Raw genomic sequence first — 22357 nt, forward strand, 5'->3', positions numbered from 1 at the left:
CTGATCAATATTTCTCACACACTGATGTTTCTCTCCCCCTCTTTTGCCCTCCTTTCTTCTCTCTCTAAAAATAAGTAAAAAATAAAATTAAATTAAAAATCTTTAAATTAACATCCAGGCAGATAGTTCCCAGATTATTGTAAAAAGAGAGAATAGTCAGGTGCCCTAGAACCCCAGGAGCCCCTGCTTCTTGTTTACACAAGAGCTTTGAGGACTCTGCTGCATCTATCCCAGAACTAGCCCCTAGCCCTGGCTTCCCTTTCTCCCACCTCTTTGCCTATAGCGAATGTAAATTCTTTCATATTGCTTATGTCTTTCTTCCCCTCACCCCTGCTTGATGCATAAAAAACTCTTGCAAACTCCAAGATGGATGATCCTGTTGTTTTTCCTATCTAGCTATTTTGTTGGTAGTTTAGACTCCATACCCCAAGATGTCTTCTTTTTTCAAAAAATTGATTTGAGAGAGAGAAACATCGATTGACTTATTGTTCCAGTTATTTATGCATTCATTGGTTGATTCTTGTATCTGCCCTGGTTGGGGATGGAAGCCACAACCTTGGAATATCCGGGCAATGCTCTAACCAACCAAGCAAGCCGGCCAGAGCTAACTCTTCTGCTCTCTCTCCTCTTCCTCTCTCCTTCCCCTCCGCCTCCTGCTCTTCTAATTCTTTTAACGACCTAATAAACCATTTCTTTACAAGACTTTCAGCCCTGGAAGTTAAATTTTTTTAAACACAGGGATCCTAATACATTGAGCCCTTGGAGGGCAAGCTAACAGTACCTAGTGCTCCTAGATTTCTTGAGGCCAGGCAGTTTCCAGCATCTTCGGCGTTTAGTTATTTATAGTGCCCCTAAGATCGGTTAACATGAGTCCCGTTTTGCAGGTGGGGAGACTGAGGCACAGAGCCATTAAGTAACTTGGCCACGCAGTGCTCAAAACATTTTTCTTCAATTAATTAATATCTACATATGTTACCTTGTGGCTCTAGCGCATGATGCTCAACAAACTTTTCCTAAGTGTTCCGTGAATTTTATGGCTGTTTAAGAACTCCCCCATGGCCCGCCTCTTTCCTGAGCCCCGCCCCCTGGGGGGGAACGCCATGACACCTCCCTATTTTTGTATTAACCTTCTAACGATATCCAATGGAGGACAGATGTTTAAGCCACGCCTCCTGTGGTAGCTAATGGCCGCTCTCTAGCTCGAGGCACTTCTCTTTTGGTATCCAATGGTGTGCAGGTCTGTTGTAAGCCCCGCCTCTGGGAGCTGGAGGCTATCAAATGACCCGCCGCCTACATTGATTGGGTGTTCTTTACTGTGGTATCCAATGGCCTGCCTCCTACATAAAACCCCTTTTCCTGTGGCTGTCCATGGCCTGCCCTTCCATCCTAGGACCCGGCCAGAAAGAGCTCGGCCACTCTCCTCTTCGCTCCCAGAGGACCTCTCTTTCCCTCCTTTCCCCCTTTCCCCTTTCACCTTCCATAACCTCCTCCCCCTTCAATTAGGCCTCTGGGTTACGCCCCTCGGCTCTACCCGTTACCCAATCCCGTTAACGTGTTTTCCAACCCCTCTTCTCATTGGTCCCCGCGCTCCTCTATCCCCGCACGTGGTTCTGAGCGACCGCGTCCCCCGCCGGTGACGGTAGGAAGGTGGGACATCCGGCGGCGGCGCGCAGCCCAATAAGCACGCGCCGGGCCGCTGCCCAAGCGGCCGTCTCCGCCCCCTCCGTTCTCTGCTCCCGCCCCCGGCTTCGCCTCCCGCTGCCGCCGCCGCCGCCGCTGCTGCAGCCACTTCCCGCGGCTTGGGCTTCCCGCCGCCAGCATGCCGCACGCCTTCAAGCCCGGGGACTTGGTGTTTGCCAAGATGAAGGGCTACCCGCACTGGCCGGCCCGGGTGAGGCCGCGCGGGAGATGTGCCAGGCGGAGGGTGGGGGTGGGGTGGGGCAGTAGAGGACCCGGGCCTGAGGGGCCCGCGCGCCGGGGGTCTGGAGGGCCCCATGGTCTGAGGGACCCGCGTTCCTGGAGGTCTGGAGATCCCGGGCCTGAAGTACCCGATCGCCGGGTGTTTTTTGAGTTTCGGGCCTTGGGGAACCTTGGGGGGGATACTTAGGGGGTCTGGGGCACCCGCGCGCCTGTGGTCTGGGGGAGTCGCCAGGCCTTAGGAACTCTCGTGCTGGGTGCCAGTGGGTCTCAGGCCTGAGGGACTGGCACTCTGAGGTAGTGGGGGACCCCCACGGGCCAGGGGAACCCGCGTCACTTCAAGTCTGGGGAACCCAGTCCTGAAGAACGCGCGCCGGGCGACCTGCACTCCGGGGGTCTTAGAGCCGAGGGACTTGGGGTTTGAGTGACCTGGGGCCTGAACGGGCATGGTTCAAGTTTGACGGAGGCCCGTAACTGTGAAGGAAGCTGAGAGACTTGGGATTCGAGGAGAGGGATCAAGTTGATGGGGAGGGTAGTCCCGCACTGAAGGCCTCATTGGGGAAGCCATGAGAAGTCAAGTTCTGAGGGGCTGGGGTCCCTGGGACAGTGTGTGAGCATGGCTAAGGAAGAGGGGTGCAGCAAAGGAGAACGGTTCAGGGTGAAGGTTGAGGGGGGCCAGGTCTGGAAATGGGGCTCTGTTTATAAGGTCAGTGGAGCTGAAAGGATTGATCTGATAATGCCTGGGGCAGCGGAGACCAAAAGTTGAAGTGAGACATGTTTGGGGGACCACACCTTGGAGCCTGATGGAGGAGGCTGGTTAGGGCATGGAGGGGAGGGAGGGCTTGGAATGGGGTAGTCCTCCCAGATGCATGAATCAGAAACTAGCCCCTTGCAAAGGGGAATCAAGCCCAGAAGAGAGAGAGCATATGAGGGAAGGGGGCTGAGCCAGTGGGACTAAGGGGGTCCACTTTGGAGGAAACTATGGTCCGAAGGACTCAGATGGTCTGAGGGTACCATCCAGGTCTGCAGGGTGGTCCTGACCCTGGAGTCCCTTGTCAGATCTGCAGAGTGGAGTTCCTGGTATTGTCCAGGGAAGGTCTGTGTGGAAGAGGGACCTGGAGGTTATTGTTAACCCCAGGTCTTAAGGCTAAAGTTGCCCCAGTGCAGAGATTGGTGGAATATTCTCCGTAGGACTGAGGGAATATGGGGGGTAGAGGTGCAAGGCTCAAGCAGAAGCAGGGGACAGTGGAAGGATGAGGCTGAAGGTTTGACTGGAATAGAGGGAGTACAAGAGTTGCTGGAGCAGTCCCCTTGGAATGGCTGGAGATTTCAGCCTGGATGCTCCCTGCGTCTGGGTGGAAGCAAGCAGAAGGTCATCACTTGGAGCTGGGGTTTTGGGTGCGGGGTGGCCACCACAGGATGTCAGGAGAGCCTGAGGGACCAGGGAGCCCAGAGAGCAGTCTGGAGCTGGTGCTGCTGTTAGGATGTCTGGGCCTCAGGCTTAGAGGCGAGTCCTGGGTGAGGCCAGAGCAGAAGATGGCCTGGAAGGCATCCTGGGCTGGGCCTCAGGGTGACGGCATTTGGGATGCTTCTGTGTGGTAGTGAGATGCTTGTCATGGATGCCCGAGACTCACAGCTCAGGGCCAAGGATTTGAAAAGTAGCCTCTAACAGTGAGGAAGGAAGCTGGATGAGGGCAGCAGGGAATATCTCAGCAGCCCCTGGGTGTGGAAGAGGATGGTACGGAAATAATGGGGACTGTAGAACCCATTTTAACCTCATTTGCTCATGCTTATTTTCTTGGGGAACACCAGAGCAACGAAACTTTGTGGGCACTTCCCTTCTTTCCAGAGTATCAGCTTTTCCCTCTCCTCCACCCCCCTTCCAGCCAGCTCCTTTAAGCCCTGAACATTTCCAAGCACCTGATTGGAAGTGAAGGGGCTGCTAGCCTCCTGTGGGGAGGTGACTGACAGCTGCTGGAGCCCATGGGCCTGTAGGGAGAGGGTGGGACTTCCTGGATGCTCAGGGCCTGTCTCCTGCAGCCCACCCCCCACCTTCTGCATCCTTGGAGCTGCCAGCTGCAGCCTCTGGGAGACTAATCATCCCACCACTGATCCCCTCTTTGAGGGAGGGGGTCCCATGGGAGGGTCCTGGTAGTTCTTAGAAGCTGAGCTCGGCCCCACCCCCTGGCTGTTCAGAGGACTATTTTTGGTTTTGCTCAGGTGAAGAACCTACCTTTGGGGCAGCAAAGAGAGCACTCTGTGTGTGGGGGAAGGGACAGATGGGCAGTGGGGGTTTAGGGGTGCACAGAAGAATGCAGATGCTTAACTGGAAGGTGATGCATCTTCCTAGGCTGAAGGCTTCCTTTTTCCCAGCATGCTTTCCCCCCAATAACTTGTCTGATTTCTGGGTGATTTTCTGGGTTAGCGGGTGAAGCTGCTGTGCCTCTCAGCCATCCTCTTACCAGCCTCTCACTGCAGATTGATGACATCGCTGATGGTGCTGTGAAACCCCCACCTAACAAGTACCCTATCTTCTTCTTCGGTACACATGAAACGTAAGTGTCCCTCACTGAGCTTGATTTTTCCCACCTGGTGCTTCCTGGCGTGCCCTGGCTCACCTGGGACTGGCGTGGTTTCTCTCTTCAGAGCCTTCCTTGGACCCAAGGACCTATTTCCATACGACAAGTGGAAAGATAAGTACGGAAAACCCAACAAGAGGAAAGGCTTCAATGAGGGACTGTGGGAGATCCAGAACAATCCCCACGCCAGCTATAGTGCCCCTCTGGTGAGTACCTGGGGGTGCGGGACAGCTGACATGGACTCTGCAGAGCCAAGTCAGGGGGTGCTCATATGCACTGGGATCTAGAAGTAGCCTTAGGTTGTCTCAGGACAAGGAGAGGCCTCTGGGATATGGCTCCCCGCCTTTGGTACTTCTGTCAACCCAGGCTGGAATGTTCTCTGTGAGGCCCTTTCTGGCCACTGTGGAGTGTTGAGCAGCATTCCTGGACCCCATCCATTTGATGCCAGGAGTACCCTCCCTACCCCAGTTGTGACAACCAAGCATGACCTCAGACATTGCCTAGTGTCCTCTGGGTGGGGTGGAGGGGTGCAGGCTCACCCCTCCCTGGTGAGACCCAGTGTTTTGGGATTAGCATGAATTTATAACAGTGTTGTTAGAACTCTTATAAAACCTTTTGTTTTCTATGGAAAATATTTTCTCTTTCAATAACAACTCTCACTTCTGCCATCATTGCCATATTTTAGACTCAGAAAGGCAGTTAGTAAATAGACGTTGAGAGTTCTTACTTAGGTGGAAAAATAATGCTAAGAATCAGAGAGATTGACATCTTAGAGGTGAATCAGTATCTGGAAACGTTCAGGGAAAGGAAAGGATCTAGAAAAGTTGATGGTAAAGTCATAAAAAGTTGTGGAAGGCCGCAGGAAGATGGCAGAGGGCCTCGTTCTGGGTATTTTGGGGTAAGAAGCAAATGAAGGGAGGCTGGACTGGGAATCTCCACTCTGCTGTTAACCATGGTTTTTGGGGTTTCTGTGGGTGGTGTGAGGGGAGGGGTGGACTCAAGGTTGGCTGGGAGCAAACTGACCGCAGGGGCCAGAGCTTGGCTGGTAGGGATGAAAAGCACTTGCAGTGGGGTCTGCAGGGAGATAGGCATGAGGCGGAGAGCATCTGGTTTGTGAAGGATGGAGTAGTTCTCTGAGTCCTGGTCCTGCTTGAGAACTTTGGGTCTTGAGATGGTCTGAGTGTGGCTCAGTCCACCCACTGGTCCAGCACACTCCTGTATTGACACCTGCATACAGCTAGGGACCAGGACTTTGAGATGACTCACATATTTTTTGGTTCCCAGGAGCTCACAGCCTAAAATTCGGGTTCACTCAGCAACCATTCCAGGCTTACATTCAGTGCATGTTCGGAGGCATTTGACTCTTGCCTGCCATGATGGGTCTGGGAGACAGAGGTCCTCCTGCTTTGATACCCGTTCTTTCCTGTGCTTTGCATGTCCCCAGCTCGGGTAAATGGATTGGAAGGTCTGTAAGGTCATTGAGTTTCATGAGATCTTTTCCTGGCCCCACCTCTAGTTCTGTTTGGTTGTGTCCTAAGCTTATTGCCTCCTGGTGAATCATCGTACCGTTTAATATTTATTGCACACCCACAGCTTGCTAAATACTGTGTAGATGCCTGCCCTTGAGGAAACAAAACTGAAAAATGGTGTGACTCACATTAAACCAGCCCCATATAGGGTCCTCAAGTTGAAAAGTAGTTCTAAGAGTTTATCACTGCTCTTCAATTCTCTGACGAGTCTATGCCCACAGTTGGAACACTGGTTTGAAGTGCAGATCCCTGCCTCCTCCCGTCCACCTCAGAGGTTTAGGTGTAGCAGATTAGGGCTGAGGCCTGGGGACCCTGGGGTTTTTCTTCCCGTGCATCATTCGAGATGCTTCTAATGGAGCCAGTCCACAGACAGGCTTTTAATTTTAGAATCAGTGCTTTATGGGTACTTGAGCAGTCTCTTTTTTTTAATTATCTGTATGTGGCCCCTCCCTCCCTCCCTCTCTCCATCCCTTCCTCCCTCCCTCCCTTCCTTCAAGATTTTATTTATTTTTAGGGAGAGGAGAAGGAAGGGAGTAAGAGAGGGAGAGAAACATCAGTGTGAGAGTGAAACATCGATTGGTTGCCTCTCATATGCGCCCAACATTGGGACTCAATCTGCAATCTGGGCACGTACCCTGACCAGGAATTGAACCAAGGGATGATGCCCAACCAACTGAGCCACACTGGTCAGGACTGTAGTTTATTTTTACATTTTGAATAGCAATACAGACTCATGGTACAAAATTGAAAAGGTACAAAAGGGACGTACAGTGAAAAGTCAGTCCTGCCTCCGGGTCACTCTGTTTCCACTTCCTCTCAAGACAGCCGTAGCTACCAGGTCCTTATATATCCTTCTAAGATTCTTTATTCATATAAAACCCTGTATAGCTTTTGTTTTTAAAACATATAATTCTCTAATTTGCTTTATTTCCCCAGTAGTAATATATTTTAATGACTGGTCCATGGCAACATGCAGAGAATAGCCCCATTCTTTTCGACAGCCTTAACTTATCTGGTGCTCCCACCAGGAGTGTGTGGCAAGGCCTGTTCCACATCCGTTGCCAGACAGGAGGTGAAAAATGGTATCTTGGTATGGTTCCCACTTCATTGTCTTTTGATTCACACAGTAATTCTGAGAGTGGAGTGGGCCAGTGGCATCTTTTCCTTCTTACAGGTGAGCAAACTGAGGCCAAGAGAGTTCTCTTGATTGCCCAAAATGACCCAGCTGGACTCTGAGACTTTTTAGACCCAGACCAGGGTCTTTCCAGCACTCAGGCCAGATTATTTTGGGGGCTGTCCTGGGCACCATGGGGTGTTGAGCAACATCTCTGGCCTCCGTGTACTCAGTGCCAGGAGCACCTCATCACGATAACCAGAATGTGTCTCAGAATTGCCAAATGCTCCCTGGGGGACAAAGTCACTCTGGGTGAAAACCATTGACCTCCAGGGTTCGGCACAAATAATGCCCCACTTTTATTTTTATTACAGAATCATGAGCAAGTAATTCCCTAATATAATATCACACTCAAGTCCCCCATATAACATTTTAGGGGAAATGTTCAAATTAAAACTATAAATTATTACACCTACATTATTACCCTACCAACCACCCTCAAGCATGCATAACTTCTGTCAGACCCTGTAGGATTCCAGTTAATACATTCTGGTCACCAGTAGAGGAAGAGATAAGGGGACCTATTCAAGGTTCTCAGGCTGGTTAGAGCTGAGCTGGGACTAAATCCTAGGCCTCCTACCTCCCAGTCTGAGATTATTTTTCCTCTGGCTGATATAAGCCATGGCGGGACCCCGAAGGAGAAGGAGAGTACAGAGAGTAATCTCTGCAAGAGCCATGCCATGTCTTTACCTGGACCTGGGCTCAGATGAGCAAATACACGTCAGGGACCTAGCACAGCCACACAGAAAGTGCCGGGTGGCAGTTGGGAATGAGGAGGCCAGGCTGGATTTGATCTGCCCTTTCCATCTCATTCACCTCCAGATCCATTAAGGTAGTGAGAGAAGTTAGTGCTCATCTCACTCAGCCACCCCCCACCCCCCAAAAAAACGTCTCCATGTGAATTGGAGTTCCCAAGACCTTTGTTGGCAGGCACTTGTATCCCATGGGCCGACCCAGATCAGAGTTTCTGGCTTTAGCCACGAGCAAAGTATAGGGCAAGTCATTTACCTTCCCAGAACTTGGTTTCCCCTGTCGTGGACCATGCCCATTCATCCCAGTTGCCCGATAGCCATGGAGGCACAAATCAGATCGCAGTTGGTCAAAAGCTTGGCAGAAATGAGGAGGGATTTAATAAGCACTAGCTGTGCTCAGGGCCCCGGCTTAGTGGCCAAGGTGGCCTTGCCTTGCATCCCAGCTTTGTCTCTTGCATGCGTGTGTGATCTTCTCACACTGCCTTTTTTCTCATCTGCAAAAAGAGGATGACAGCTCCCACGAGTTACAGAAACAGAGAGGATGAGCTCAGTGTCTGGTCGTTCGCACGTAACTAATGCTTGCGTAAAGATCTTTGGACTAGCCAGTTAGTCACTCACTCTCCAAGTGACAAATGGGATAGCATTTCCCTTCTCTATTTACCAGTGGTGCTCCTCAGTCCTGGAGCAGAGGTGTGATAGAAACCCATCATAATGTGATTCTTCTAACGTTTTAGGCCTGGGCCTTGACCTACTTAGTGTTATACTTTTTAATATTGTCAAACAGGGTACAGACAAAGGACCCTGTCACCCTGCCCAAGGCCCTTGGTCACAATAACTCAAGGCAGACAAAAGGTGTTCGGTGCTGAGCTGCCAAGTCCTGTCAATACCTGATTCTCATTTCTCTTGCCTATAAAATAGGGATTGTGGTGAAGGCTGGGAGGGCTCAGGACTTCTCGGTGGGGGAAGAACGGGGCTTCACACGTGAGTGAGCAGGAGTAGGGAGGAATGACTGGGTTCCCTCTCCGCCGCTCCCTCCACCCGGCCCCTCCTCTGGTATTGCTGTCCCTGCTCCAACTCTGGCATCCACATTTCTCTCACATTTCCATTCTCTTCTGTGTGTTTCCATTTTGATGTGCTACTGAGACCTGGTCTCTACCTCTGTCTAGCTGTTCATGACCCTCCGCCTGGCCACCCAGCTGCACAGACCCCTGTCTTTCCTTGCTCCTTATTCTAGTCTCACTTGGTGCGTCCTGTCATTGTGGCCCTGGAGGCTCCTCTCCCGTCCTCATGCTCTTTTAGTCCTCCTTGCTTTTTTCTTGGCTAGAGGGCATGCTCTCCTCCAATCCATTGAACCCCAACTGTTGACACACCAAGTGAATTTGGGTAGTTTTTTTTTTTAATTGGGGTGAAATTTACATAACATAAAATTCATAATTTTAAAGCATACACCACATTTGGCTTTTACTACATTCACAATGTTGTTCAACCATCGCTACTAACTTTAGAACATTCCCATCCCCCTCCTCATTCGCAGTCACCCCCAGTTCTCCCTTCCCCCAAACCCCAGAAACTGTTGGCCCTGGCTGGGTAGCTCAGTTGGTTAGAGTGTCATCCCACTATGCCAGGGTTACGGGTTTGATCCCTGTTCAGGACACATACAAGAATCAATCAATGAATGCATAAATAAGTGGAACAACAAATCGAGGTCTCTCTGTCTCTCTCAGGAAAAAAAAACTAGGAATTAACTAACCCACTTCCTGTTTTGATGCATTTGCTTATGCTGGACATTTCATATAAAAGGAACCGTATATTGGGTCCTTTGTGTCTGGCTTCTGTTGCTGAGCATGTTTTCAAGTCTCACCCATGTTAGCGTGTGTCGGATGATTCCTTTGTATGGCTGAATAGTATTCCATTCTGTAACTATCTCACATTCTATTTATTCATCAGTAGATAGACATTTGGGTTGTTTCCAGAGAATGTGGCTTTTAAGAATCTCAGTGCCTTTCTTTAAAAAAAAAAATTAGCTATTTAGAAAACAAGTACATACCATGAAATAACCTGGTTAGATTCTCACACTTGGATTTGGCTGGGTTATCCTCTCGTGCTGTGTTGTAATTGCGCATTTACTTGTCTGTCTCCCCATTAGACTGTGAGCTCCCCAAGGGCAGGGACCCTGTATTAACTCATCTCTAGGCCCAGCACCCAGCACAGGACCGGGCACATAGTAGGTGTTCTGTGACATTCATTGGATGAATGAATGGTGGTTGAATGCGACTAGGGCCCATCCTTTTCCCCCCGACAAACATAAAATAATCCTGAAGGAGTATAAAAAGGGACCCGAGAAAGTCCTATGACCCGACTGTCATTGTGCCATCTGCCTGATCTCTGAGCTTTGATAACTCCTGCATGATCTGGCCTGGCCCAACCCCCAGCCTCTCTGCTGCATTTGCTTCTCCTTCGTTGTGCACCGCCCTCCCCTCAACCTATTCAGGTTCCTTACAGGACCTTCATTTATGCTGACCCTGTCTTCCCAAATGCGTCTGGCCCCTATCCTTTTGCACACTTGGGACAACCCTTCAGCCAAAATGTCACATCCTCTGAGGGACCCCTTCCTAGTGCAAAATACTGCCACCACTTGGCACCCTCCTCTTTGATTCCTTCCTACCCATGTGCCGATATTTTCTTTGCTGTCCATCGCCACTGTGTGGCATTGGTTTGTTCAAATAGCTGTGGTTAGTTTCTCCCACTGGATTATAAGCTCCCTGGGGGCAGGGGTCATCCCTGTTACCTGGGTGCTCACCACCTACTTAGCACAGTGCCTGGCTCCCAGAACCTGCTCCCAAAAGTGACTGAGTTGTAAAGGAGCCTGGCATGTGGTTTGCACAGGAGAAGCGCGATGTGTTTGCTCTCTTTGTGGCTGTCACTGCCTGAGCAGAAATTTTGTGTAAAACAGAAATAACAGTGCCTTGAAGTTCAAGCCCAGACGACCTATTCTAGGTTGGTTTCCTCCTTATTATGAAAATAATAATGAAAAGGGAGCGGTGGTGGACCTCTTGTGCCAGTCTGGGTACTGTCCTCAGTACGTCACTTATCACTGGTATCTAAACCTTGTCATAGCCCTGTGAGGCCAAAACATTGGCATCTTCATTGCTGATGTGGAAACTGAGGCACAGAGAGGCTTAAGTCACTTGCCCAGGCTTTGACCTTGAATCCCACAGTGCTTGAACCTTAGTTTTGTCTGTTTGAACCTCCTGCCTCAGTTCTCAGGGCTTTCTGGGCCTCAGTTCCCCCATTGGGAAAATGAGGAGGCCCTGCATTTGAGACGCTGCCAACGGTGGGTGCTGCACTCTGAGTTCCTGTCCTGATTGGGAAACCCGCTGACACCCAGGGGTGACTCACTGTCTCTGCTCCTCTGTCCCCCAGCCGGTGAGCTCCTCCGACAGCGAGGCCCCAGAAGCTGACCCAGCCGGCAGGAGTGAGGACGAAGAGGAAAGGGGGGTCATGGCTGTCACAGCTGTGACTGCTGCAGCCACCAGCGACAGGATGGAGAGTGACTCGGACTCGGACAAGAGCAGTGACAACAGTAGCCTGAAGCGAAAGGCATCCGCCTTGAAGGTAGGCGTGGGGAAGGGCAGGTGGCCCAGCAGTGCCCTGGCTCTTCCTGCTCCCACTCTGAGGTTGCACCTTGTAGCCTACTCACCCACCCTGACTGACTTTTTTTTTTTTTTAACATGCATTAAAAAACAGTGGAGATACCATTAGCATACCATGAAATTCACCCCCTCAAAGTATATAATTCATTGGCTTTTAGTACATTCACAGAGTTGTGCAGCCATCACCATGTCTAATTCCAGAACATTCCATCTTCCCAAAGAGAAACCCTGTCCCTGTTAGCAGTCGCTCCCCACTCCCCTCCCCCAGCCACCGGCACCTATGAATCTACATCCTGTTTCTCTGTGTGTGTGTGTTGTGGACATTTCACATGAATGGAATCACACACTCCGGTCTTTTGTGCCTGGCTTTTCTCACTGAGCATCATGGTTTCAAGGTCCATCCACATTATAACTTCACTCCTTTTCATGGCTGAATAATATTCTTTTGTAGGGATGGACCACATTTTGTCTATTCATCTGTTGGCAGCCATTTGGGTTATTTCTGCTTTTTGGCCATTATAAATAATGCTGCTGTGAACATTCGCATACAAGTGTTTGTGTGGACATACGATTTCAGTTCTTTTGGATATATTCTTTTTCCTGCCTTTTTTTCTCTTTTGCCTTTTGGCTGCTTCTAAATATTTGGGTGCAGAATGAAAGGACCAGGACTTCCAGCAAACTCTTGATAGGCTGAGACGTTCTTTTCATTATTAAAAATAACATTTGCTTCGGGTTCCAATAATAATAATAAGCCATGCTCATTGTATATAAGCTCTCAAGATGCAGAAGGGGTAAAGAGGCTAGTAAAAAAGACCCATACTTTCGGAGGGTTTTCTGCACCAAGGGCAACAAACATTCTTAAGTGTTTTCTCTGTGATGTGTGTCTCTCACACGGTGTATGGGTATGTGTAAAGTACAGAATTGGCGATATGTACATAGAATATGTGTCTTGCCTGTTTTTCCTCACCTAATATGAGCATTTCCGTGTCATTAAATATTACTTTAAGATGTAGGTATCAGTGGTTGAGAAGTAGTTTATGATGTGGATGAGCTCTAACCAATATATTAAGGTTTTGGGGCATTTAGTCCCCCTCAGCTTTTAATTATTTATACGTGGTATTGTTTTTAAAAGTCCCCATAATTTGTTGTTAGAGAAGGTAAAGCATAAATATATAAATGCCCATCCCATATTCCCCTTAGAGAGAAATCACTTTATAAGTCAGTGTATGTTCAGATTTTTATTTACTTATTTATTTTGGGGGACTAACTTTGCATTAAACAAGTGTAAGTTGTTATTATTACACCTTTTAACAATGCTGGGGAAGAATTTAAAAGACCTTTTCATTCTTAATGCTACTGCACTTAGCACATCCTGGGGGCTTCATTCCCCAACCTTCTGTGATCTTCATAGTCGTCCTTCTTAGTGAACCCATAGATGACCTCCTTTCATTAGGGTTCAATAACAGCCACAAGCCCTCCTGGAGTGACGGCCAGCCCAGGCCCCTGGCGGGAGGGGAGCTGAGCTGGGCCTTCTGACTTGGCACTACCTGCGAGCCACCCCAGCTCCTTTCCATGTCTTTGGAAATGCCAAGCTACTTTCCACTGCAGGTGCTTTGTAGTTGCTGTTTCCTCAACCCAGAAAAGGCTTTCTTGTATTTCCCATGTCCTGGTCCTGCAGGTTGCTCAGCAGCTTTCTCCGGCCCCCACTTTAAGGCACACCCTGTCACTCTCCACCAGTGTGTCCTTTTATTTTCACAGGACTCACTCTTCTCTCAGATCATTAATTAACGTTTCAGTTTCTTTCTCCCAATGAGATAAGTTGCATGAGAGTAGGGGCCTCTCACTGGAGTGTTACTGAGGATACGATTCGCTCAGACCATCATAAGAAAGTATTTCAGACTGGGGGGGCTTAAACAACAGGCAGTTATTTTATTACAATTCTGGAGGCCAGAAGTCCGAGATCAAGGTGCCAGCATGGCTGGTTCCTGCTGAGGCTTTGCTCCTTGCCTTGTAGACAGCAGTTTTCCTCCTGTGTGCACATCTCTCTCCCCTCTGTGTCCTGCTCTCTTTTTATAAGGACACCTGTCTTGCTGGATCAGGGCCCACTGTGATGACTTCTTTAAAGACGCCCATCTCCAAATACAGTCACATCTTGAGGTACCAGGGGTTGGGCTCTAACATTTGAATTTTAGGGGAACACAATTCAGCCCATGACTCCCTGGCTTTGGACAGGGCATGGAGCAGAGTCGTGCTTAGGAAGCAATTTTTAAAGAAGGAACGAGTCTTATTTGTAACAGAACAGAGGTAAAAAGCACTTTGTAAGTAAACTGATGCCCCAGTAGGAAGAACTGGTTGTCACTGAACAGGGATCTTTTTTGTTTTTTAAAGATTTTATTTATTTACCTTTTTTTTTAGAGAGAGGGGAAGGGAGGGAGAACAAAAGATAGGGAAATGTCAATATATGAGAGATACATCAATCAGTTGCCTCTTGCATGTGATTGCATGGCCCCAACGGGGGATCTGGCCCGCAACCCAGGCATGTGCCCTGACTGGGAATAGTACCAGCGACCTTTTGGTTGGCAGGCTGGTACTTAATTCATGGAGCCACACCAGCCAGGGCATATTTCAGTTCTCTATGCTTCCTCGCTTCTTCCTTCATAAGGACTCTTAAGTTGGCTTCTTTGGGTGGGCATCAGTCCATGGATCCCTGAAACTGATTTGTATGTATGCGCCTGTGTGCGCACGCACACACACACACTTTGAAATTTTTTATTGAGAAGAAACCTATATAACATTAACTAACTACTCTAAAATGTACAGGTCAGTGGCATTTCATACATTACAGTATTGTGCAACCACCATCTTTATTTCCAAAGTATGTGCATATATGCTTTCCTGGGGACTGTATTTCTGGCTTGATTTTTTTTCTTTTTTTAATCTTAGTAAAATATACATAACATAAAATGTACCATTTTAACCATTTTTAAGTATATACCTCAGTGGCTTAAAATATATTCACATTGTTGTGCAACTACCACCACCATCCGCCTCCAGAACTTTCTCATTTTTTCATCTCCCCAGACTGAAACTTTGTCCCCATTACACACTAACTCCCCTTCCCCAGCCCCTGGCTCCCCTCTGCTTCCTGTCTCTATGGATTTGACTCTTCTAGGGACCTTGTATTAGTGAAAGCCTACAGTATTTGTCTTTTTGTGACGGGTTGATTTCATTTAGCGTAATGTCCTCAAGGTTTAAACCCCCTGGTTTTTTGTCAGATTCACACAGGGTCCCCACTGCCCTCACAAAGGTCCTCGAACCTCAGCTCTTCCCTGGGCTCTAGGGTTCAGGTGGGAGATGGCTCTGCTGAGCACACGTGCTTTTCTGGCCACTGATCTGTTTGGGCTGCTTGCCCTTCAGATGTCAGTCTCAAAACGAGCTCGGAAGGCCTCCAGCGACCTGGACCAGGCCAGCGTGTCCCCATCTGAGGAGGAGAATTCTGAAAGCTCGTCTGAGTCAGAGAAGACCAGTGACCAGGTGAGCGAGTGGTCGGCTCCTTGGGTGGGTGGGGGAGAGATGCGCAGGGGGGAGCCGTGCGGAGCGGTGGCCAGCCAGTGGGCCTGTTCAGCTCCCTTCTCTCTGCCCAGGACTTCACCCCTGAGAAGAAAGCTGTGGTCCGGGTGCCACGGCGGGGCCCTCTGGCAGGACGGAAGAAAAAGGTAGCGGTGTTTTTGCCCCCCCTCCATGCCCACCTGGGAGAAACTCTTGGAGCTTCTCTCCAAGGTTACCAGCCACTGTCCATGATTAGAATCGGGTTCTTTTTGGAGGAGGATAGGGCGTAGGGAGTCTACAGGGAGACTCCAGGGGACCACTGACTTCAGCCTCTGGTTTCACTGATGGCCTCAGCGCAGTTTCCAAGTACCATGTGTGCAGAGCACTTTCCTGATTAGGAGATGACTGACTGCCACTGTTCCTGAGCAGAATTTACAGGCTGGTTGAGAACGCGGGATGCTGGCATCAGAAGGGAGTGAAGCACTCTTAGGTTCCCTGTGTCGGGCTGCGGGAGAGGAAGAGAGAAATCTGTGTGTTGTGTGATTGTATGAGTGTATATGGTGCATGTGTGAGCATGTGCATGCTTGAATGAGTGTATGTATGGTATGTGCACGTGTACGAGTGTATTGTCTGGCATGTATAAGTTATGTGAGAGTTGTGTACAAGTGTATGTTGTGTGTGCATGTACATGCGTGTGCTGAGGGCTCAGGAGAGCTCAAGGGCAGAGATGGTGGAAGAGGGCATTTCATCTGTTCGGACCTCCAGGGAAGATTTTGTGGTATTTATAAAGCTCTAGCCATTGGGGGTGAGGGGGAAAGTATCTCATTTGATCCCCTGCACTTGACCCAGGAGGAAGGAGGTCTAGGGAGATCACACACTGTAACTGAGGTGAAGGATCAGGCAGCTGCAGGCACATCCAGGGCTGCCTGCGATTCCAGGTCTAAATGAAGCTTTTCTCTTTTGGGGGAGGCAGATTTGTGTGGGTTGGGGGCTACAAGGGGTGCTGGGGTCTGCTCTCTCACCTCTGTGCCCCGGCTTCTCCCAGAAGCTGCCCTCTGCCTCCGACTCAGACTCCAAACCAGAATCAGAAGGGGCCAAGGGTGAACCAGTGACAGTGGCCAGGTCGGCCTCCTCCTCCTCTTTGGCCTCCTCGTCCTCTTCTGACTCAGACGTGTCAGTAAAGAAACCTCCCAGGAGCAGGAAGCCAGGTAGGATGGCTGACAGCAGTCCTGACCTGGTTCCACGGGTCCTCGCCTCTGGACTGGCCTGTGGGTATCCTCACCCCTTCTGGAGGATGGTGTGGGAGAAGGCCACCCCCTCCTCTTTTTTCATAGCTGAGAAGCCTCCCCCAAAACCCCGTGGGCGGAAATCGAAGCCCGAACGACCCCCGAGCAGCTCAAGCAGTGACAGGTAGGTGACAGCCCTGGGTCGCCTCTGGCGGGGTCCTCAGCCAAGCTGCGAGTGGGTCTGAAGCAGCACCTCCTGAGGGCCAGGCCTCCCTCTAATTGGCCTGCACCCCCAGCGACAGTGAGGAGGTGGACCGAATTAGCGAGTGGAAGCGCCGGGATGAGGAACGCCGCCGTGAGTTGGAGGCTCGGCGGCGCCGCGAGCAAGAGGAGGAGCTGCGGCGGCTGCGGGAACAGGAGAAGGAGGAGAAGGAGCGGAGGCGCGAGCGGGCCGAGCGCGGGGAGGCCCTGCACGGGGGCAGCGGGGGCAGCAGCGGCGATGAGCTCAGGGATGAGGAAGAGCCCGTCAGGAAGCAGCGCGGCCGGAAGGGTCGGGGACGGGGTCCCCAGTCCTCCTCTGACTCAGAGCCTGAGGCTGAGCTGGAGAGAGAGGTGTGCCCAGCCTGGTGGGGTCACAGGGGCCCCATGGAGGGTGATGGGGAAACATGGGCGACTGAGGAGGCTTCTCCCTAACAGTCCTCCCTGGGAGCAAGTCCATTTCTACCAGCAAGGGGCAGTGGTGACCGTCAGGCACCCTGTGATGGTGCAGGCCTGTCCGCTCCCACCCTGGCCCGACTGAGCGTCCAACTTCCCAGGCCCATCACATTCTAGACTGAGCCCAGGATCCCACTAGGCATGGGCATGAGGGAAGCCTGACAACACCCAGTTCTCCCAGTCGCTGTCCTTTTTGTCCCAAAGTTGGGGGAACCAAGTTCCTTGTCTCAGGAAGTGTCCTGCTTGGAAGGAGGAATATGGTGGGCTGTTGGGTGGTCCTTTCAGAGGCTGAGAATCTGCTGTCGGGGGGGTGGACCGGACACAGGGATCTTTCCATCTCATCCTGTCCGTTCCACCAGCTCTTAACAGTGTGAAGGTGGTGGCAGGAAGCACCATGCTTTATCTCTAAGAGGGACAGTTCAGGAGTTCAGGGCAAGCCTCTCCCACTCCTGTTTTGCTGCTGCAGGTGAAGAAATCAGCCAAGAAGCAGCCACAAAGCACAGAGCCCGTGAAGAGACCCAACCAGAAGGAGAAGAGAGGGCGCCCGGAGGAGAAGCCCCGGTCTAGGTCAGCATTCACTTAGCCTATCCTTCCACAGCTCCCCGAGGCCATCCTGGTCCCTAGGCCCTTCATCCTCCTGGGGAACCTCTCACCCCTCATAAGAGGGACCCAGCTTCCAAATTTAGCTTGATAGATCTATTTGAAGTGTCCCCTGTTCAGGTCCTTGACTGGGGTGTTCCTGACATCGAGTCGGTGGGAGCCAGGGATGCTGCTCCTCATCCCACAGTGCCCAGGATGGCCTCCCGCAGAGCATGGTCCAGCCCCTGTGTTAGGGCAGAAGGGGGGAGCTGTCCCCAGACCAGTGGTTCCCAGGCTTTTTAATTTTAAGTCCATGGCCCACCGAGATGTGGGGGTGGTGCATTTATGCCATTCCAAAAAAATTTTGTTGATTTGTGAGAGAAACATCGATTTGTTATTGCACTTACATGTGTGTTCATTTGTTGATTCTTATATGCGCCCTGACTCAGGATCAAACACACATCTTGGTGTATTGGGATGACACTCTAACCATTTGAGCTACCCACCACTTTCAAGTTATATTTCAAGTTAGATTGTGGTTGGAATCTGGCCACTGGGAACTTGGCAGCCAGACTGCCCAGGAGAGTGTAGAACCAGAACTGTGTTAACGAGTGTTGCTGTCATCTATGAGTGCCTTTTAATAACTCATCCACTAAATTTTACATACCCAGCTACTAATTCTCAGCCACATATAAAAAAGAATTTTGGGATTTCGCATGATTTGTCTCAGGTACCTATCTTAGACCAGGTCACAATGGTCCCTGACTCCTCCCAGCTTCCAGGGCCTCCCAAAGGTTTCCTTCTGTAGTTTCCAGCCCTTGGTCAGGAGGATGTTGGTGGTTGGGGCAGGGTGGCCTCGTGGATATTGATCAGAGGCCTAAGAGGAATGAGTCTTCACAGGCCCATGAAGGTGGAACGAACCCGGAAGCGGTCAGAAGGGTTCCCACCAGACCGGAAGGTTGAGAAGAAGAAAGGTGAGGGACCAGCTGTCCCGGTCGCTGCCGAAGCTCTTGCAGCCTGCAGCCCGAGGTTGCTGAGGTCGGGAGGAGGGACGGTTGCTTCTGTCACCACAGCAGTGCTCAGGCAGGTTCTTGGCCACGCCTGGGTGTGGGGGCTTAGGCCCAGGCGATGCATTCTCTCCTGGCCACAGAACCTTCCGTGGAGGAGAAGCTTCAGAAGCTGCACAGCGAGATCAAGTATGCTCTGAAAGTTGATAATCCGGTAAGACTCTGCTTGGGGCCACGGGGAGCCACTTTCCCTGGGTGAAGCAGTTCCTGCCACCCCATCATGTCTACAGCTCCCTTAGAAGTCTCCAGAAATTGAGGTGACTCCAGGGTCCTTCGGGGTGGGTGGGGCAGGGGTCGTTGTGTCTACTATGTGTCTCCCAGTTGAGGGTCATCCTGAGGCACAGTGTGCTTGATATCCCTACCAGGTGGCACTATGGGCAGGCCCCAAGGATCCTCCAAGTCTGGGTCTTTCCGTGGTCCCTGGGGTTCCCTATCACTTAGCCCTCCCCACAGGGGAAGCTCCAGGGTATCCTCTGACCCATCGGATGTGCTAAGTGCTGCCCCTCCTGCTTTCTTTTCCATCCTGCAGGATGTGAAGAGGTGTTTGAATGCACTAGAGGAGCTTGGGACCCTGCAGGTGACCTCACACATCCTCCAAAAGAACACTGATGTGGTGGCCACGTTGAAAAAGGTACAATTGGAGCCCAGGGGTGGAAGGGGGCTAGGGAAAGGTGGGTCCAAGCAGGCAGGGGTCTACCAGGGAGCCGGCATTCCTGGCCACAGCCACTTTTGGTCGGTGGGGAGAAAGTCGGTGGGGAGAAAGCCGGTGGGCAGTACCAGTTTCCAGGGGAGGTGCTGAGGTGGTGGCAGCAATAGGGAGGGTCTCGGGGTAGGAGGGCTGCTCTCTCTGAGCCAGGCTTCTTGCGGGGCAGATTCGCCGTTACAAGGCCAACAAGGAGGTGATGGAGAAGGCCGCGGAAGTCTACACCCGGCTCAAGTCACGGGTCCTGGGACCAAAGATTGAGGCCATCCAGAAGGCGGCCAGAACTGGAGCGGAAAAGGAGCAGACTGAAGCAGAGAAGGCCGAGGAAGCTCTGGTTGGAGAGGAGGCCCCGTCAGAGAGGGCGGAGGATGAGGCCAGTGCGGGTGAGGAGCTGGGTGGGCTCCTCCCCAGGTGACTTGGGTGGTGCACCCTGCTGGTGCTGTCTGCGCAGGCCTGGCTGTGACCCGCAAGGCAGCTGGTGCCTGGTACATGCACATACCTATGCGGGTGATGAGCTCTGAGCCCTCCGAGCCAGAGAGTGTAGGAGGCTGTGTGTGTGTGCTGGCCAGGTGTGTGTGAGTGCTCTGGGGAGGCGCCGGCCTCAGGCTGGACCTCGAGGGTCATGGATGATCTGAGAGAAGAAAGAAGACATTTGTAGCAGGGACAGCCTCTGGGAGTGGGAGGGGTTCATGCTGCAGTCACCTGGTCCTGGTGACAGATGCTTGGAGCGGCCCTTCACACTGGCATCAAGCTGGCTTGGCTGAAGAAGCCTCAGCAGCCCAAGGATATAGCCCAGAGGGGACGTCTTTCTCCTTATTCCTGCCCCAGCCTTGGACACTCATTAACTGGCCCCTCCCTTCCTCAGGGGCCCAGGCTGCCTGCCGGAAGCGCTGCAGCCAGCCCCGGCCTGATGGAGCCGACAGTCCCCATGGGACTGGGAGGCAGGGAGGTAGTGACTGTGGAAGCATAGAGCCAGGGCCCTCCGGGAGGGTCACGGGTCCTCTGTCCCAAAGCTGGCTTGCTTTCCCACCCGCTGTCAATGGAAGGGGACAGGGGTCCTGGATGATAGGGCCACAGTGTCCCAAAACCACTTTCCACCCCCCAACTCCCTCAGATCTCTCAGCCTCAGTGAATGGTGAGGCCACATCCGAGAAAGGTGGGAGCACGGAGGACAAGGAGCAAGAGGAAGGACAGAACTCAGAAGAGGGGCCAGTGGGGGGCTCCTCCGAAGACCTGTTACACAATGAGTAAGTGTCCCTGGGATCTGTAGCACTGGGGGTTACTTTCTGAAAGGTGGGGGGTGAGACTTGCCGAGAAAGCACCTGATGTCTGAGTTGCTCCCAGTGGGCTGCTCATACTTGTCAGTGTCCCAGGGACTTGGCCCCCATGTGTTAGCCTCCTGTCCCCCACCTTAGCAACAGACCCCAGGACCCCTATAGTTAGGGGAGCTGAGCTGCCCTGAGGCCCTAGGGACAGTGGTTTCCTCCTGACTCTCCGGGAGTGGGAACAGGCAGCCTCTTTCACAAGCACCCTTGACTCCGGTGTGTGGTCGTGCTGAAAACCCCAGACCATTCAACGCACACCCACTGTGCTGGGCATGGCGGGGGGAGCCTCAGGCTTTCAGTCTCTCACTGATAGAGGGAGATAGATGGACAGACAGGAAGGCAGTCCGCTCACCCCACCGTGCTGTGCTTCACCAGCAGTGCAAGGGAGGGCCCCGATCTGGATGGGCCTGGGAAGGACCGGCAGGAGCGCCCGAGGGCGCACGTGGACTCTGAGTCCCTGGACGACGAGGACAGCTGAGCCCCGGGCAGCCCGGCGGCCAGGCCCCGCCCGTCATGTAGATGCCTGTAGGCCTGCCCTGTCCCTTCCCGGCCGCCCAGGGAGCAGAGAACTGTTGGGGAGATGCCGTGCTCTTCATTTGTATTTGTCCCTCTTGGGGTTTTTTTTCTGCCCAATTTCTGTGATTTCCAACTGACATGAAATGACTATAAAGGGTTTTTTTAATGAAAAAAAAATCACTTTTATTGGCTTGGTTTTCTAGTGTTACTGGTGCAGCTGGGCTGGAATTGGGGAGAGGTCTGTAGCTATTAAGGGCCCATTTGGGGACAAAGTATTTTAAACCACAGTGTCACCATATTCAGTGAATGTGAGCTTGGTTTTAATGGTGTTCCCAGCCCACTAGGGCTGGCAGTGAAACAGTGGGTTAGGAACAAGGCCTTTCCAAAAATAATAAAGGAAAAATAAAACTCTGAACTTTGAGGCTCAAATGGAGGCTGTGGTTTGATGTCCTGGGTTTGGCTTCCCAGTGCCCAGGAAGAAGGAGCAAAGAGGCCAGGCGGCCACCGTGTTTTCCCCAGAAGCCACTGCCTTGCTCAACTGACTCAGCTGTTTTCCCTCTCGCCAAAGCTGCAACTTGGCACTGCATCTCCACAAAGTGAGACCCACAGTGCATGGCACCGGGTTTAGGCCAGGAGGGGCTCTGTGAGCCATCCATTGTCTTCACATGTTCAGAGGCCAAGCACTGGGGGCAGCCCTCACTGTGTGACCTTGGGCAAGCGGCACTCCCACTCTGGGTGTCTCTTTTCTCACCTGGACGGGGGATGACTCCAGCCTCACAGGGCTGCCTTGTGGGTTTGGGTAAGGGATGCGTGTAGCTCTCAGCCAGGCACCCGCACACAGCAGTGTCAGGTAAAACAGTGGCCCCTGGCTGAGAGGGAGGGAGACCATGGTGTGGCAGGAGACTTCTTGAGTCCTGCCCAATTCCACAGCCACCCCCTATTGGTTTGACTGGACTTGAAATCAAGTCACTTCGCTGGGTTTCTGCAAATGCCAGTGTCTTTACCTCTGATAACCTAACATGATGGAGGCTGAGGAAAGAAAGCCTCAGAAGGTTCAGAAGGTTCCCCCCGCTT

The 22357-nt window shown here is 51.7% G+C and overlaps 1 protein-coding gene across 2 annotated transcripts; it reads left to right on the forward strand.

Moving 5' to 3' along the window:
* Nucleotides 1-1744: 1744 nt before the first annotated feature.
* Nucleotides 1745-21706, forward strand: HDGFL2 (HDGF like 2). Of its 2 annotated transcripts, none has more exons than XM_054582845.1 (16): nt 1745-1891; nt 4396-4472; nt 4564-4702; nt 11375-11566; nt 15022-15138; nt 15249-15320; nt 16199-16361; nt 16488-16563; nt 16676-16991; nt 17560-17660; nt 18573-18646; nt 18823-18893; nt 19269-19370; nt 19612-19825; nt 20557-20689; nt 21143-21706. In XM_054582845.1, exons 1-16 carry the CDS (start codon nt 1820-1822, stop codon nt 21243-21245), a joined length of 2022 nt encoding a protein of 673 aa, XP_054438820.1. In that variant the 5' UTR covers nt 1745-1819; the 3' UTR covers nt 21246-21706. The 2 variants fall into 2 exon arrangements, with proteins under 2 accessions (XP_054438820.1, XP_054438821.1); XM_054582846.1 differs by having other exon boundaries at nt 21146-21706.
* The last annotated feature ends 651 nt before the right edge of the window (nt 21707-22357 follow it).

The sequence above is a fragment of the Pteronotus mesoamericanus genome, unplaced genomic scaffold (genome assembly GCF_021234165.1).
Source record: "Pteronotus mesoamericanus isolate MK-2021 breed Mesoamerican mustached bat unplaced genomic scaffold, CSHL_Meso_final contig_726, whole genome shotgun sequence".
NCBI classification, from domain to species: Eukaryota; Metazoa; Chordata; class Mammalia; order Chiroptera; family Mormoopidae; genus Pteronotus; species Pteronotus mesoamericanus.